Here is a 16,851-nt window from a genome sequence, read left to right as displayed (position 1 = left end):
ACTTCTCTTGGAAGTTGGTTCCAGATCCTAGCCTCCCTGACAGGGAAGTAGGGCCTCCTGATGTCTAGCCTGAACCTACACTCTGCCAGCTTGTGACCATTATTTCTAGTCACTCCTGGGAGTGCTTAGGGGAACAGGGACTCCCACAATGCCTGCTGGTCCCCTCTGACTAGTTTGTAAATGACCACTAGATTCCTCCCTCAGCCTTCTCTTGGGCAAGCTGAACAGGTTCAGGTCCCTTAGCCTCTCCTCGTAGGGCCTGCCCTGCTGTCCCCTGATCATGCGAGTGGCCCTCCTCTGGACCCTTTCTATGTTGTCCACATCCCTTCTGAAGTGTGGCGCCCAGAACTAAACGTAGTACTCCAACTGCGGCGGGACTAGTGTCGCATAGAGGGGGAGGATCACATCCTTGGACCTGCTTGAGATGCATCTGTGGATGCATGACAAGGTACGGTTGGCCTTCCTGACTGCGTCCCCACACTGTCGACCCATGTTCATTTTGGCATCAATAATGACTCCAAGATCCTTTTCTGCCTCTGCACTGATGAGACGGGAGTTCCCCAGCCTGTAGGTCTGCTGCTGGTTCCTCCTCCCCAGGTGCGGCACCTTGCACTTGTCAGTGTTGAAACCCATCCTGTTCTCATCCGCCCACCCCTGTAACCTGTCTAGGCCCGATTGCAGCCTATTCCTCCCTTCTAGCATGCCCGCTTCTCCCTACATCTTAGTGTCATCTGCGAATTTGAACAGGGTACTTTTTACCCCCTCATCCAAGTCGCTGATGAAGATGTTGAACAGTGCGGGCCCAAGGAACGAGCCCTGAGGAACCCCACTGCCCACATCCCTCCAAGTCGAATAAGACCCATCCACCACCACTCTCTGGGTGTGGCCTTCCAGCCAGTTAGTGACCCATTTGACTGTGAAGGTGTCAACACCACAGTCCCCTAGTTTTTTAATGAGAATGGGGTGAGAGGCAGTGTCAAAGGCCTTCCTAAAGTCCAGAAAGACTACATCCACTGCTATGCCTGCATCTAAGGATTTTGTGACCTGGTCATAGAAGCCCACCAGGCTGGTCTGACAGGACCTGCTTCTAATTAACCCATGTTGGTTGCCCCTAAGCATACTCTCCCCTGCTGGCCCCTCATGGACATGCGCCAGAATAATTCTCTCAAAAAGCTTACCCAGAATCAAGGTAAGACTAACTGGCCTATAGTTTCCTGGGTCCTCCTTCCTCCCTTTTTTGAAAATGGGAACTACATTGGCCTTTTTCCAGTCCTCTGGTACCACACCAGAGCACCATGAGTGCTCATAAAGCCGTGCCAGGGGTCTCGCAATGACCTCTGCTAATTCCCTCAGCGCTCTGGGGTGGAGATCTTCAGGACCTGCTGATTTAAATATGTCCAGTCTCTTCAGAAGTTCCCTGACTTTGCCCAGCCATCCTCCTTCCAGGGCACCCAGCACAGATCGCTGCAAGGGGTGGGGGTGAGGGTGAGGGAGCTCAGCCCCCCCGCTTCTTGCTGCCGCTGCTGCTCCTCCCTACCTGTTAGCTGCTCGGATCCTGTGCTCCTGCCACCTCACCCTGGGCCTCACCCGCCTGGGCTCCAAGCTCACACAGCCTGGCCCCCCCTTCTGCCCCTTCTTGCTCCTACTGCTTCTCCAGACCCCGGGCTCCTGCCACTCCTCCCTGGGCTCCTGCGGCTGCTACTCACCACTTCCCTCAATGCTGTGGCCGACACCACTGCTTCTTTCCCATGCCTGCAATGAGCACTATAATGAAATGCGCTCAGCGCTAAGTGAAATCAGGTAGGTATTTTAAATTAGCACTCTAACAAAACCGTGCTAAGTGAAACTGTGTTAAGCAGGGGTTGCTTGTATAATTGCTTTTGTTATATGATAAGTATTTGCTTTATTTGCTGGTATAGATTATTATTGAGCTCATTGGAAATATTTTGTTTGTTATTTACGGGATGTTGAATTTGTCAATCTCTGTTATTATTGTTAATAATAAATTATTGTAAATAGTTATTTAGTGTCTGGTGTGGGGAGGACCATGGGAGAGTACTCCAATGAGTGCTGGCTCCCAGCCTGTAGACAGTGGGAGTAGACCAAAACCTACTGGCACTCCAGGATCCCAAAAATTTGGGTGTGTTTGTGGGTAGCACCACTGCCAGGGTTAATATATAAACAATATGTTTAATTTATTAATTTATTTTTCTAATGTATGACTTGTTTTTCATACACAATTTTGTGGCACACCCATTTGTTTCTGACAGCACACCATTGTGCCACAGCACACCAGCTGAGAAACATTGCCCAAGGGCACCACCTAACCCCAGACACCTGTGCAGGGAAGTGAAGTTATTCCCTACTCTACCCAGTCTCCCAGAATGCCCTCGGGCAAGCCAATTTGGCTCCCATAATGAGGTAGGGCAAGCAATATAGGCAGGCCATGGGGCAGTGCCCCCCTCTCTGCAACTTGGAGTGCCATGGGGTAGGGGGGTATGTTGGTGGGTGGGGCTACTTTGTAACTGGGGGGCAGGGGCCATGGAGATGTAGGGGGCCTTATAGAGAGTATTGTCAGGGCATCTGAGAGGGTAGGGGGCACTGTAGGAAGTATTGGGAAGCAGAGGCCCTAGAGCAGGGGTAGGCAATGTTTTTTGGCCAGTGCACCAAAAAACACCATAATGTCTACCTTGGAAGGTGCCGGAGTGCTGGCATGGCAGAAAAACAAAATGAGGGCAAGGGGTACATGGAAGGATACCCTGCTTGTGCCCCTAGCCCCCTGCCCTACTGCCCCTTCCCCCAGCCCTGCTGCCCCTTACCCAAAGCCCCTTCCCCCCAGCCCTGCTGCCCCTTGCCCCCCACACAAAGCCTCTGTCCCCCAGCCCGGGCTCTCTGGCTGCCAGCAGCTACCCCAGCTGCCCGCTGGGAGCAGCCCGGGATCCTGGCTGGCGGCAGCTGCCCAGAGCCCGGGCTGGTTCCAAACAGCTGCGCCGGGCTCATCACCTCCTTACTGGGAGCTGGGGAGAGACCGGAGCTGCGCTGCCTCAAGCCCCGCCTCCACTGCCAGCTCAGAGGTGCCGGTGCAGAGCTGGTGTCTGAGCCGCTCGGAGCCCGGCGCAGCTGTTTGGAGCCTCCCGGCTGCAGGGCCCCGGCTCTGGGGAGCTGTTGCCAGCCGGGATCACGGGCTGCTCCCAGCAGGCAGCTGGAATGCTGCAAGCCTTGCTGGGAGCAGCCCGGGCTCCGTCGCTGGCAGCAGCTCCCCTGAGCCGGGGCTGGCCACCGCGTACCAAGCAAAATGGCCTCATGTGCCACGATTGGCACATGTGCCAGGGGTTGCCGACCTCTGCCCTAGAGCAGTGTTTCTCAAATTATCTGATGTGGCAGACCGGTAATTTTTTTTCCAGTGGGCCAGGGACCAGTGCCCGGTTTAGCCAGTGGCAGCAACTGCGTGTAACAGCGCTACATAAATGCGTGACCGGCTGTTTTTTTTCTCTTTCCTCACCTCACGTGACATGACATCACCTGGAGTGTTGGAACGTATGAACTGTGGAACTATGACATATCAATGTTATGCTTCTGAAAATATATTTCTTTCTTTCCTGGCAACTTGCTGCTGACCGGCGACGGGCTGGTCCATGGACCACCACTTTGAGAAGCACTGCCCTAGAGGATCCTTACAAGGTGGGGTCCCTTTGGCAGGCTAGGAGCTCTGTGCAAGTGCAGGGAAACATGATAGGGGTATCTTGGCCCACAAGGGGGTGGTCTGAGGCAACATGGGCCCTGGCGGAGGGGGTATCTCAGACCCCTGGAAGGGTGTCTGGGGATAGGAGTCTTCTTAGGCTATGGGGGGAACTCTTGGGGTCCCCTTGGGGAACTGGGACTTCTTGGGGTGACAGGGAACATAGTGGGGGTGTCTGGGGTATGTGGGTCCCCCTTGAAGGCTTCAGCAGGGGTAGAAGCCTTCAGATGCTGCTTCCTCCCCCCCCCTCCCCCCAATTGCTGCTTGCCCTAACCCACCTCCCCCAACAATCCCTTCTAATCCCTTAATCCTAGGCGGGCAGTGAGAGCGAGGAAGCTCAGGGCAGGGAGGAGCACAGACTCAGGACTTTCTACCCCGTGTAACGCAACCCCCCTTACTCCCCAATGGAGCCTCATGACCATGGCCCTGGTGAGTGGATCCTGGGTTTGGGGCGGGGGCACCGTCCCCCCCCCCCCCCCAAATCAGTTATGGGAGGGCCTTGCTTCCTGCTGTCCCCAGCTCTGGGAATGTAGGGCCGCTTTGAGGAGGTGTATGGCAGGGAGGCTCAGACAGGGTGGGTGGATTGGGAAGTGGTCTCTGAGGGGAGCTCTGGGGAGTGGGTGTGTGGTGGGGGGCTCAGTGTGGGCCCTTTAGCAGATTGGCAGGGTTTAGTGTGGGGGAACAAGGGGGGCTTCTGGGAGATGGGAGGCTGTGAGGAGAGGGGAAGGGGGAATGAACTGGGAAGCTCAGTGTGAGGGAGAGCCCAGGTGGATGTGCTGGGGGGGGCTTCTGAGTGTACAGGGGTTGTGGGAGCCTGCGGGAGCTTGCCTCCAGGGGCACACGGTGTTCATGTTTTGAAGGGTTTTGGGGGGCATGGGGCTTCTGGGGGATTGAGGGTTCTGAGGAGTCAGGGGGGTTGAGGGTGGCCTCTGTCAGGTTGTGGGGGCTTCTGGGGCATGGGGTGGCTCTGGGAGGTGAGGGGTCTGGGAGACCAGCTTTGTGGGAATGGGGGCCTTGGGGTGAAGAAGGGGGCTGTGGGAGACTTATTGTGGGGGGACCTTGGATGACTGGATGGGGCATCCTATGTGGGGAAGGGGAGCTCTGGGGGGAACCTTTGCCTGGCCAGGGTGGTCTTTATGAGGGGCCCTCCCTGATTCCCCCATTCCTGACTCCCCCACAGGCAAGGGCCCAGGTGCTGTGGCTGTGGCTTTTGCAGAGGCAGCAGGACAGGCACTGGCCTGGCCGCTGGCCAATGGGGCAGCCACCCCCCCTGGGGGGCTTGGGGGTCCCCCACACCCTGGTGGCAGTACTGCTGCGGGACGACGGCGCCTGCTCCATGGCAAGCACAAGGCGCAGGGGCCCAGTGCTGAACACCGCTCCCCACGTGCCCTTTTCTGTCTGGGGCTGGCCAACCCCCTGCGCCGTGGCGCCATCAGCTTGGTCGAGTGGAAGTATCCAGAACCTGCCTGTAGTGGCCACCTGGGGGACACAACAGGGGCAAGGGATGGCCATCTTGGGTGCCATAACTGGGGGGAAAGGAGTGCCGAGTCAAATAGGGATGAGAGGTTGGGGGCAGTGGGGTAGATGGAGGGGAACTGTCAGGACCACTGCCAAGGGTGGCCATCTTGGCTGCCATGGTGGTGGGGGGCCTGAGCTGGGGGCAGGGAGGAGGGTCTGAAGGAGTTTGAGGGGGCAATGGGGGGAGGAGGGAAGTCAAGTGGGGGCTTTAGGAAGCTTTTGCCAAGGATGGCCATTTTGGGGGCTGTGGGGGATGGCTGACAGGATTTATGGGTCTGAGAGCAGTAAGAGATAGGGAGAGGGCCAGTTGAATAGAAACAGTGGGAACCTTCTTGTACCCATGCCATAATGGGGTGTAGGGTGATGGGGTGGGGAAGGAGTAGTTGGGGGCTGGGCTGCCCCCCCCCTGTTGTGCCCTTAACTCCAGGCCCCCCAGACCCTTTGACATCCTCATCCTCATGACCATCTTCGCCAACTGCGTAGCCCTGGGAGTCTACATCCCTTTCCCAGAGGATGACTCCAATGCTGCCAACCACAATCTGGTGAGCTGCCCCCACTATGGACCCAGGCATCTGAGCCCCCACCCCTACATCCCATCCTGACCCACCAGGCCTCCAATAACCTCCTTTTCTGCCTCACAAAACCCAGGTATCCAGGCTCATCACCCACACTGTGCTCCAACCTTCTGGGCCCCATTTCCCTCCGAGGACCCAGGTGTCTGGGCACCACACCTCCAGTCCCACCCCATCCTTGCCCATCTGGCCCTTCCTGTCCCAGGGAACCCAGGTATCCAGGCTTCCAGTCCCCCTGCTGTCACCACCCCAGCCCAGCCCCACTCCCCTTTTAGAGAACCCAGGTGTTCAGGCTCCCAGGCCCCCACCCTGCTCTCACCCTCTAGCCATGGGTGGGCAAAATGTGGCCCGCAAGCCAGAAGCAGCCCACCAGGCTAGTCTATCCAGCCTGCGGGGCCCCTAAAAAATTTAGAAAATGAATATTTATCTGCCCCTAGCTGCCTGCCATGTATGTGGCCCTTGATGGCTTGCCAAAACTCAGTAAGTGGCCTTCCGCCCCAAATAATTGCAAGCCCCTGCTCTAGCCTCCATTCCCCTCCCAGAGAACCGAGGCTTCCAGGTTTCCCCCTGGGGGCTACTGTGACCCAACTGGTGAGGTCTAGTTACCCTTAGCTGGTCCCAGTCAGGTCCTGGTTTATCCTCCTTAGTGGATAAAAGCCTGTGATTAGATTTAATGAGTTGTTTGAAATAGAAGGGCGAATTAGGGACCCCTGAGTCTGGGGAGGGGGTGGTATCTGAGGGATTTAGAGCAGGGAGAGCCAGGCGCCCAGACTCCCGAGTTCTCTCCCCAATCAGTGGGGGGGCTGGGTGGTTAGAGCAGGGGGGCTGGGAGCTCAGGCACTTGGGTCTCTGGGCTGTGCCTGGTCAGGGCTCTGGATGCCTGGGTTCCAGGATTTAGAGGGTTCTAGGGCTCAGATGCCCATGTTCCCTAGGTTGTGCCCCCAGGGATGTGTGACATGTGTAAGCTCACAGTCATGTCCTGTTCTAAGCTGCTTACCCATGTGTCTTGGGGATGAGGAGGGGGAGTGAAGCTTAATCCCTTCAGGGCCTGGCACAGTTGTTAGTGGGGAGAATTGGGGGGAAGGGCCTGGGTTCATACCCACCCCTGATACCTGAGTTCAGCCCCTGACAGAGATGACTTTCACCCATCTGAGGTTCATTCTCATACTGGGATGGCTCCCCACCCCAATCACCTGGACACTTGGGTTCATTTTCTTGAAGGGGGTGGGGGCAGGGGCAGGGGGTAGAGAGAGAAGAGCAGCTCTTAAGAAGCCTGGGCTCTCTCCAGCTGGTGGGAGGGAGAAGGGCATCTCTTAGATGCCTGGGTTTATCTACCTAGGTTGGGGTGCTGTGTGGCTCTTATGGGGAGAGAAGCACCCCCTGGATACCTGGGTTTATCCTTCCAGGTTGGGGCTGTGTGGCTCCTGTGGGGGACAGGAATCTTTCAGATGCCTCTGTTCAGCCCTTGGACACCTGTATTCTTCCCTGTCCCCAGGTTGGGGCTGTATGTGTGGCTCTTGTGGGAACAGGGTGTGGCAAGAGGCATTTCCTGGACACCTGGTTTCTACAGCAGTCTCCCCTCACTCCCACAGGAACAGGTGGAGTACGTTTTCCTCATCATCTTCACAGTGGAGACCTTCTTGAAGATCATCGCGTATGGGCTTGTCATGCACCCCAGCGCCTACATCCGCAACGGCTGGAACCTCCTTGACTTTGTCATTGTAGTGGTGGGGTAAGTTTTAGCGTCACCCATGACCTCCCCTCCCCCCTGCAAACCTCTACCCCTGGTTTGCATCCCCCCAAACACATACACACATGTGCACTCACATGTGCAACATGCACATTGAGGGCTGGTCTGTCTACTAAATATGCCCCCTCAGGCTACTTCTGTTCATGCCAATAGCCAAAATAGGCTGATACCTGTCTCCCCCATGTCCACCCTTCCCACTACTTCCTGACAGGTAGGACCCCCTCGCAACATGTATGCATGCCCAGGACCCCTGGGTTCTCTCTCAGCGAAGTACCTCTGCTAATTGGGTCATCCATTAAGTGCATCCCCCTGGCCACTTCCACTCAGGCTGGTAGCTAAACTAGCCTGTGTCCTGATGTCAACACCCCCAACCCCTGCCCCACCCTGCCTTCCTGGTCAGTAGGCCCTTCCCCCTCCCTGCCCAAGACACCTGGGTTCTCTTTCAGTGAAGTAAATCTGAAAATGGGTCCATCCTTTAAATGTGTTCCCTTCCCAGGACACTTCCACTTGCATCAATAGTCAAACTAGCCTGATGTGCGACTCCTCCCAACAGGTGGATATATTTCTTGCTGGGTTCACTTAATCCCAGCTGAGTTCCCACGTGTGCCCGGGGGGGGGCGGTGGTGCGGAGGCGGGCTGGACCTGATGATCTCATGAAGTCCCTTCCAGTCCCTAATGTCTATGAAAATACATACTCAGGACACCTGGGTTCTCTTCCAGCAAAGTCCCTTTGCAAATGGGTCCATTCCTTTAAGACACAGACAGAAGAGCAGCTCCCTGTTGTAACTCATGGCACTTCACAGGCAGTACCATGTTTTACAGCAATCCCCCTTGGTAGGGTCACCATATTTCCATTTCCAAAAATAAAGCCACAGTCCCTCCCACTCCTGCTGGTGTCCCTCACTCCCAAACCCCTGGGCTATGCCAGTGCCCTTGACTCCCGACCCACAGCCCCCTGGTGCTGCCAGTGTCCCGCACTATCAACCCACAGTCCCCCTCCAACCACCCAGTGCCTTGCATCTCACTTCACCCAAGCCACAGCCCTGCCAGTACCCCTCACTCCCAACCCACTACTCCCTGCTCCCTCCATCTCTACCGAGTTGGAACAGGGTGGCTGCAGTGGCTGTGGCTTGTGCGGGCAGAGGTGGAGTGAATCCGACCCCAGTGTGGGCTGGAGGGAGGAGGAAGGGAGGCCTGTGACACCTTCCCCTGCTGGGCTGGGGTTCCTGCACCATGTCAGGCAGCCTGGTCATGGCCCCCCTCAAGCAACATCTCCTGGGCAGCCCACCCCTGTAAACACAGGCACTGACCCAGCTGCATAGCTCCCTGCTGCCCACAAAGGGACCTCCTGCCCCCTTCCCCTGTTGGACGGGCAGGCGCCTCCCCCCAGCCTGCAAGGGGAAGCCCACAGTTTCCTCCTTTAAAGAGGAAAATCCACATTTGTCCACAGCAAACAGAAAACCTGGATCCCTGGTAAATATGCACACCACTAGGGCATGCCAAAAATGCAGTTCTACCAGCAACATCCCGGACATTCATTTTAAAAGACTGCCTGATCAAAAATTGGAGGACCCAAAAAGAGGACATGTCCAGGAAAACCCAGACATATGGTAATCCTACTCCAGGGCCCAACAGATGTTCTCTGTTGGGTCCCAGGAGTTGAGAGAGAGAGCTATTGTTTAGAGTGGCTGTGAGCCTGCAGCCACTTGCCCTTCCCAGCCCTAGTGCTGTTTTCAAAATGGAAGGAAGCAGAGGAAGCTCATTTTGGGGGTTGCCCAGCTGGCACTAGGGGGGTGAGGTAAGTGAATTGGAGCCCTCCCACCTCTGGAAGCATCATCCCTCCTTGACCTCCACCCTTTTACTGTCAGCTAGGCCTTCTAGCCAGGGCCCACTATATCGGAACTGGCTTTGAGGTATTAACTCTAGTTCATCCCTTCTGGTCACTTGGCACCTGGTCCCCATCTGCCAGTTCCCAGGCCCCTGTGTGGCTCTGCAGCCTTGTACTCTGCTTCTCTCTGGGCTCAGCAGTCACCCGAGCCTTGAGCCTGCCCTTGGGTCCTTCATTTATCACCCCTTACAGTCTCAACCCAAACTGCCAGTTTAGACACAATATTAAATATAAGCCCCAGAGCTAGAACATAACATAAAGAGGAAACAGCCCTCCATCCCTTTAAAGGGCAAACCTTCCCTCACTAATACAGCATAGCTCCCAGTTCTCACAGGCAGCAAAACAACCAGAGGCCTAGCATCCCCAGGTGTCTCTCCTGGACAGGAGCTCCTTTTCCCATGGCTTCCAGGGAGAGACTACCTTGCCAGTCCAAGCCTCAGGCTTATCTGTGCCCAGGGCCCTGCTTACTTCCCACCAAAAAGCTGCCTGCAAGTGCAATTGCCTCATTGGCTTGTTGCCCTGGCAACCTGCAGCTGCCCCACCTTGCCTAACCTGCAGTGTTCCCTGCCTGGGCTGCTCTTATCTCAAAGGAACAGGGAGCCCCAGGTTCTCTGTTACAGCTCCCCACCACTACTTCCTGTCAGGTAGGGCCCCCCCACCCCCAACAGGCACATACCCCCAGGATGCCTCTCCCAGCAAATTCCTTCTGCAAATGGGTCTGTTCCTTAAATTCATCCCCCCAAGCCACTTCCACTGATGCCAACGGCCAAAGTAGTTTGATGTATTCTCCCAACTCTGCCGCCCCCCCCCCCCCCCCCCCCCCCCGCACACACACACACACACACACACACACTTTCTGGTGACAGACATGTAGGACTCCTGCGTTCACTCCCTAACTGCCCCCCCTCCCCCCATGAATGGGTTAGTTCCCTGAATGTGTCCCTTAGATCACTTCTACTTATTCTAATTGCCAAACTAGGTTGATGTATGGTTTGACCCCTCACCTCACTCTTCCTGGTGGGAACAACCTCACCCTGGACGCCTGAGTTCACTCCCCATCAGGGTTAAGTGGCAGTGACCCCACCTGGGATGCCTAGGTTCACTTTCCAGCAGGGTATGTCACCTCAGGCCACTTCTGCTGACACCAGTGGCCAAACTAGCCCAATTTATGTCTGTCCCCGACCAACTTCCTGGTAGGGCAACAGCAGCAGCCCCTCAAGACCCCTGGGTTTACTCCCCAGCAGGGTTTGTTCCCTAAATAGGTCTCCCTCCAGACCACTTCCACTCATACCAATGGCCAAACTAGGCCGATATGTGTGTCCCTCCCCTCCCCCCAGTTCCTCCTGTAGGACTAGATGCCCTACCCCCCCAGGATGCCTGGGTTCACTCCACAGGTGCCCTGCAAATTGGTCTGACTCTTAAATCTGCCCCCCCACAGGCTCTTCAGTGTGGCACTGGAGCAGGTGTCCCACAAGTCAGGAGATGCCCATCACATGAGTGGGAAGCCAGGAGGCTTTGATGTCAAGGCCCTTCGTGCCTTCCGGGTGCTGCGTCCCCTGCGCCTTGTCTCTGGCGTCCCCAGTAAGAGCAACCCTGAGGGTGTAGAGCTGTGTTGGGGAGTGGTGCTATGTTCCAGCATATGCAGAGAGCTATGTGGCATGATGTTAACACACTTTGGGTTAGGTTGCAAGGGGTGCCATGCTCTATGGTATGCAGAGAGCAATGTCATGTGACATTAGCATGTGTTGGGTTGGGTTGCAAGGCAATGTTGTGTTTTGCTATCCAGCCTGATGATGCAAGCTGATGTTGAACAAGTGGTGCTGTGTTGCACAATGATGTTAGCATGTGCTGGATGGTGGGGCAAGGCAGTGCCAGGTTCCAGCACTTGTACAGAGCTGCATTGCATGATGTTAGTATGTGTGAGGTGGCATGGCAATGGTGGTATTGTCACATGATGTAAGCATGTGCTGGGCTGTGTGGCAAGGCAGTGCTGTATTACATATCATTAGCATGTGTGATCAGGCAGTGGCATAATATTAGTGAGGGTTGGGTGGCATAGTGAGGCTGCACCACATGGCGTGATCGGTGCCCTATGCTCCCCCCAACCCAGGCCTGCACATTGTGCTCAACTCTATCATGAAGGCAATGGTGCCCCTGCTGCACATTGCACTGCTCGTGCTTTTCGTCATCATTATCTACGCCATCATTGGTCTCGAACTCTTCATTGGCCGCATGCACAAGACCTGCTTCTTCATCGGCTCTGGTGAGGCCTAGGCCCTGCTCCACAGCCCATGCCTGCCTCTGCTGGAAGCCCCTGCACACAGCCCCACCCAGCAACTCCCCATTCTGCAGGAGGTTCCACCCACAGTTTCACACCCCAACCCACCCCTTGTCTGGCCATGCCTCTAATGGAAGGTGACACCCAAAGCCAATCTTGGATCTGACGCTTCTGTGGGGCTCCACCTAGAGCTCCACACCAATTGTAGTCAAGGCCCCACCCACCCCTCTAATGGGAGGTGATGCCCCCAACCCTCCCCCTCAATTAAAGACTCCCCCACCATGCCAGCCTAGCCCCACCTTTGGCCAGAACCCATGCCCACAGCCCCATCCCCAGCTGCAGGCCCCATCTACCCCTGTGTGTCCCCTCCTCACTGGGAGACAGCCCACAGCCTAGGCAGGATGGGGCAGATGTGGGGGGGGAGGGGGGGCAGAGGAGCCCATCGATGATACTTGCCTGAGAGTCCTGTGTCCACATGTCCCATGTCCATGTATCTGCATGTTCTGCATCAGTGTGTCTTATGTTCTGTGTGTCTGGCGTCCATGTGCTGTGTGTGTGCCCCATGTCCATGGGGCACATACCTGTGTCCCATGTCTGCAATTCTGGTTTTTATGTCTGTGTTGCTTGTTTTGTATACACATCTTCTGCATTCCCATGTCACACCCTCTGTGTCAAATGTTCACATGGCATAGGTCTGTGTCCATGTTTCCCCATGTCTGTCTCTCCTGTGTCCCTGTCTGTGTTGCATGTTCTGCATCCATATGTCCCCATGTTTGTGTCTCATGTCCACGTCACATACCCCATGGCTTGTCTGCTCATCTGTTGTGTATGCCATGTCTGTGTTTCCCCACATCTGCCTGTCCTGTGTTATTGTGTGTTGTATCTCATAGACCTGGAGTCAGAGGAGGACCCATCACCCTGCGCCTTCTCAGGGCATGGCCGGGCCTGTGTACAGAACAACACGGAGTGTCGTGGTCGCTGGGCTGGACCCAATGGTGGCATCACCAACTTTGATAACTTCTTCTTTGCCATGCTTACCGTCTTCCAGTGTGTCACCATGGAGGGCTGGACTGATGTCCTCTACTGGGTATGGCCCCCGGATTCCTGGTTCCCCTGGAAAAATCAGCCGTCCCTATCTTGGATGCATGGGTCCCCTGGGAACCAACCCCCTCACCCCTGGGTCCTCTAAGAGAATTCCCCCCTCCCCAGCTCACTGTACTAGGTATCACCCCCAGATCCCTGGATTCCCTGAGAACCTCGTGCCGTTCCTACCCCAGTTCACCATCTTCTGGTGCATCACTATGTAGGGCTGGACCGACATGCTGTATGGGGTACAGTCTCCCCTCTGCTCCTGCCCCCCTGGATGCCTAGGTCCCCTGGGAAAACCATACCCCCTCCAACCCTGGATGCCTGGGTTCCCTGGGAACCAACTCCCCGCTCCCTGATTCCTGGATCCCCTGGGACCACCCCCACAGCTTGCTGTACTGGGTATGGTCCCCCTGGATGTCTAGTTCCTCTGAGAACCAACCCCCACAATCCAGGCACCTGGGCCCCCTGAGAGCCCCCTGACTCCCAGATGCCTGGGTTTCATGGAACTACCCCCTTAGACACCTGGGTCCCCTGAGGGTCTCTCCCCTCTCTCTTGAACCCCAGACTCTGGGGTCTCCTGGTGCAAAAGACTCCCAGACTTCTGGGTCCTGCAGCCCCTAGGACCCCTGGAACTCCTGGGTCTCTCATCCCCATGCACTCCTGGGTCCTGCAGCCCCTGACCACATCCCCCTCCCCCCATGCTGGCAGATGCAGGATGCCATGGGTCACGAGCTGCCCTGGATCTACTTTGTCAGTCTTGTCATCTTTGGCTCCTTCTTTGTCCTCAACCTGGTGCTGGGCGTTCTCAGTGGGTGAGTGCACCACTTGGTCATGTATGCCAGGGCATGTTCAGGAGGGCCCATGTATGTGCTAAGCATGTTGATGTGTTCTGATGGCTCTCACCCATGTGACGCATGTTGGGGCATAAGGTAGATGGTGTGCACAAAGTGTGTTGAGGTGGCTCACGCTTATGCTGGGCATGTTGGTTGTGCAGAAGGCTTGTGCATCTAAGTGTGTCAGGGCACATGTGGGTGGCTCTTGTACATGCTAAGCATGTCGGGGCATGTGTGGCAGCTCAGGCATGTGCCAAGTGTTTGTGGGTGCACAGGGGTCTTAAAGCATATGGGAAGGGTGCAGGCAGCTCATGTGCGCGCTAAATGTGTTCAGGTGTGTGCAGATAACTCATGAACATGCTAAATGAGTTAGGCAGCTCTTGCATAAGTTGAGTGTGTCATGAAGTGTGGCAAGAGCACCAGGGCAAGCATGGGCAGCTCTCGTGTATGTTGGGGCACGTGTTAAATGGTTGGGGCAAATGCAGGCAACTCCTATATGTACTAAATGTGACAGGGCATGCATTAAGCATGTTGGGGCAAGCGTATACAGCTTGTATACTAAGTGTATCAATATGTGCTCAGTGTAGGGCATGTAGTAAGCACATCAGGGCAAGTGCAGGCAGCTGATGTATGCTAAGTGTGTTGGACTTGCAGTGAATTCTCCAAGGAGCGGGAGAAGGCAAAGGCACGAGGGGACTTCCAGAAGCTGCGGGAGAAGCAACAACTGGAAGAGGATCTGCGTGGCTACTTGGAGTGGATCACGCAGGCCGAGGGGCTGGATGATGATGAAGATGGGGCTGATGGTGAAGACAAGCATGTCCGTAAGGGCCCCCCTGCAATGATGCCCCTCGTTCCTGACCTGCAGGCCCTCCCATCAGACCGTGGTGCTCATCACTCCCAGCCTGCAATCCACCCCATAGCCCCACAGTGGACTCCACTCCAAACCTGCACCCCCATCACTCCAAAGTGCCTCTCACTCCCAACCTGCAGCCCCCCATAGCCCCAAAGTACCCCTCACTTCTGACCCACAGCCCCACCCTCTCACCCCATGGTGCCCCTCATTCCTGACCTGTACCCCCATAGCCCTGCAAGGTGCCCACCACTCCCAGCTCACCAATCACCCTGTGGTGCCTCTTACTCCCAACCTACAGCCCCCCAGCCCCAGGGGCCAAGGGCATTGGAGGCAGCAATGAGATATCTTGAGTGAGTCCCCCCAACAAGGATCAGCAAGGATCTGGTGGAGAACATGGCTGACCCACCACTGCTCTCCCAGAGTGGAGAGAGAACCCAGGTATCTGGACTCCCCCTGTTCTAACCCATTTCCCTCCTAAACCTGGAGAGAACCCTGGTATGTGAACTCCCAGCCCCTCCCTGCTCCTGCTGGAAGTCCCCAGCCTCCACTCTCCTCCTAGATTAGGGAGGGAACCCAGGCATCAGAGCTCAGCCACGTCCCATCATGGTGCTCATGTTTATCTCTCTTGCCTCCACCCTCTACGTCCCTTCCCCATGTCCAACTGACTTCAACCCCTGGCCATGTACACCTATCCCACCTCCATTCCCACATTCCATCCGTCTATCTATCCATCAAACCCCGATCCACTGATCAAACCGTATGCACATTCAATCAATGAACCATCCATTTCTCCACCCCCTCCACATATCCATCCATTGATTCTCAACGTTTCTACCTACCTATCTGTCTTTCTATCCATCATATGCACCCAACTGCTGTCATGTGAACTGTTCATCCAACCCTATGCACATCCAAACAATGAACCATTCATTCCTTCACCCCTTTACATACCCGTCCATCCATCCACAACCTATCTGTCTATCCATCCTTCCACACACCCAACTGCTCTTATGTGAATCACTTATCCAACCCTATGCACACCTGACCAATGAACTATCCGTCTTTCTGTTGGTCATAAATGTATGTATCCATCAACCATCCAATCAACCTGTCCACCAACCAATCATTCATCCATTCATTGACATATCTGCCCATCCATCCAACCATCTAATCAACCAATCATCCACCCATCATATCCATCCAACCTCCCCTCCCTCCATCTGTTTACCCTCATGTGAACCACTCATCCAACACTACACTTCCAACCAACGAATCATCTCTATCTGTCCATCCATTATTAACATGCATATCTAATTTAATCTATCTATTCATCCATCCAATCAACCTACCTTCCAACCAATCATCCATCCATTAACATATCCATCTGTCTGCCCATCTGTCTGTCCCTTCTTTCATTCATCCGCCCATCAACATACTTATCTCTCTGTTTATCCATCCTTCCATTGATACATCACCCCATCCCACCACTTACTCCATGTCCATCTAGGTGTGACTGTGGAAGACCTCACTGAGAAGCGCCGGAGCCGCCTCAAGTGGCTACGTCACTCCAGCCACTCGACTGACACCCACAGTGAGACATGCCTTGCCCCCCGCTGGTGCCAGGGTCCCTGCCCTGCCTTGCTCTCCTGCAGTGGAGACATGGGATGGGAGAGGAGCTTAATCTGGATTAGCCCCTCTCCCTGCTATGGGCTAAGGGACAGTGGAGTGAGAGGGTGGGTCATGTGCAGGGAGAGGGGTTTAAACCAGATTAGCCCTGCCTTCACGAGTCTGTCTCCATTCCCTCAGCCAGCCTCCCAGCAAGTGAGACAACCTCAGTGAATACAGAGAATGTGGGGGAGGAGGAGCATCATGTGACCTGCTGTGAAGTCATTCTGTGAGTCCCTCTCACCCCAAAGGCAGCTGCATCACTGGGACCCCCTTATGCCCAGCCCCCAATACTCTCTTTAGAGGCCCTGTTATACCCACCATAGGCAACTGGTAGGGGTGCACGTGCCCCTGCTGACGGCTGACACTCATGCTCTCCGTAGGACTGGTACCCCCCCCTGACAGGGCCACTGCTGTCAGCAGCTTCTGTGGGTGCCCCCCCCAGATTCAGGAGGCACCAGGCACTCATGATACCCACCCCACAGCCAGTCACATCATGGGGCTCTGATATACCCAATCCCTGACATGCCCCCCACACCCACCAGAGCCAGCTGCATTGTGGGGCCCTGTTACAGCTGGCCCCCAACACCCCTCCCCAGAACGAGCTGTAATGTGGGACCATATTATACCCAGCCCCTGACAACCTTTCCCCAAACCAGTCATATT

At 55.5% G+C, this 16,851-nt stretch overlaps 1 protein-coding gene across 1 annotated transcript in view; it reads left to right on the top strand.

The window, feature by feature from the left end:
- The first annotated feature begins 2,597 nt into the window (after positions 1–2,597).
- CACNA1F (calcium voltage-gated channel subunit alpha1 F) overlaps positions 2,598–16,851 on the top strand; it is a 38,499-nt gene continuing 24,245 nt past the window's right edge. The window contains exons 1-12 of the mRNA XM_059732568.1: positions 2,598–3,681; positions 4,054–4,168; positions 4,920–5,190; positions 5,694–5,799; positions 7,422–7,561; positions 10,906–11,048; positions 11,578–11,730; positions 12,636–12,832; positions 13,543–13,646; positions 14,322–14,488; positions 16,028–16,111; positions 16,327–16,414. Of these exons, the coding sequence (XP_059588551.1) occupies positions 4,144–4,168; positions 4,920–5,190; positions 5,694–5,799; positions 7,422–7,561; positions 10,906–11,048; positions 11,578–11,730; positions 12,636–12,832; positions 13,543–13,646; positions 14,322–14,488; positions 16,028–16,111; positions 16,327–16,414 (1,478 nt within the window). The 5' untranslated portion in view covers positions 2,598–3,681; positions 4,054–4,143. The remainder of the gene's footprint in view (positions 3,682–4,053; positions 4,169–4,919; positions 5,191–5,693; positions 5,800–7,421; positions 7,562–10,905; positions 11,049–11,577; positions 11,731–12,635; positions 12,833–13,542; positions 13,647–14,321; positions 14,489–16,027; positions 16,112–16,326; positions 16,415–16,851) is intronic.

The sequence above is a fragment of the Alligator mississippiensis genome, chromosome 8 (genome assembly GCF_030867095.1).
Source record: "Alligator mississippiensis isolate rAllMis1 chromosome 8, rAllMis1, whole genome shotgun sequence".
Taxonomy (NCBI): Eukaryota; Metazoa; Chordata; order Crocodylia; family Alligatoridae; genus Alligator; species Alligator mississippiensis.
This window is presented reverse-complemented; position numbering and strand designations above follow the sequence as displayed.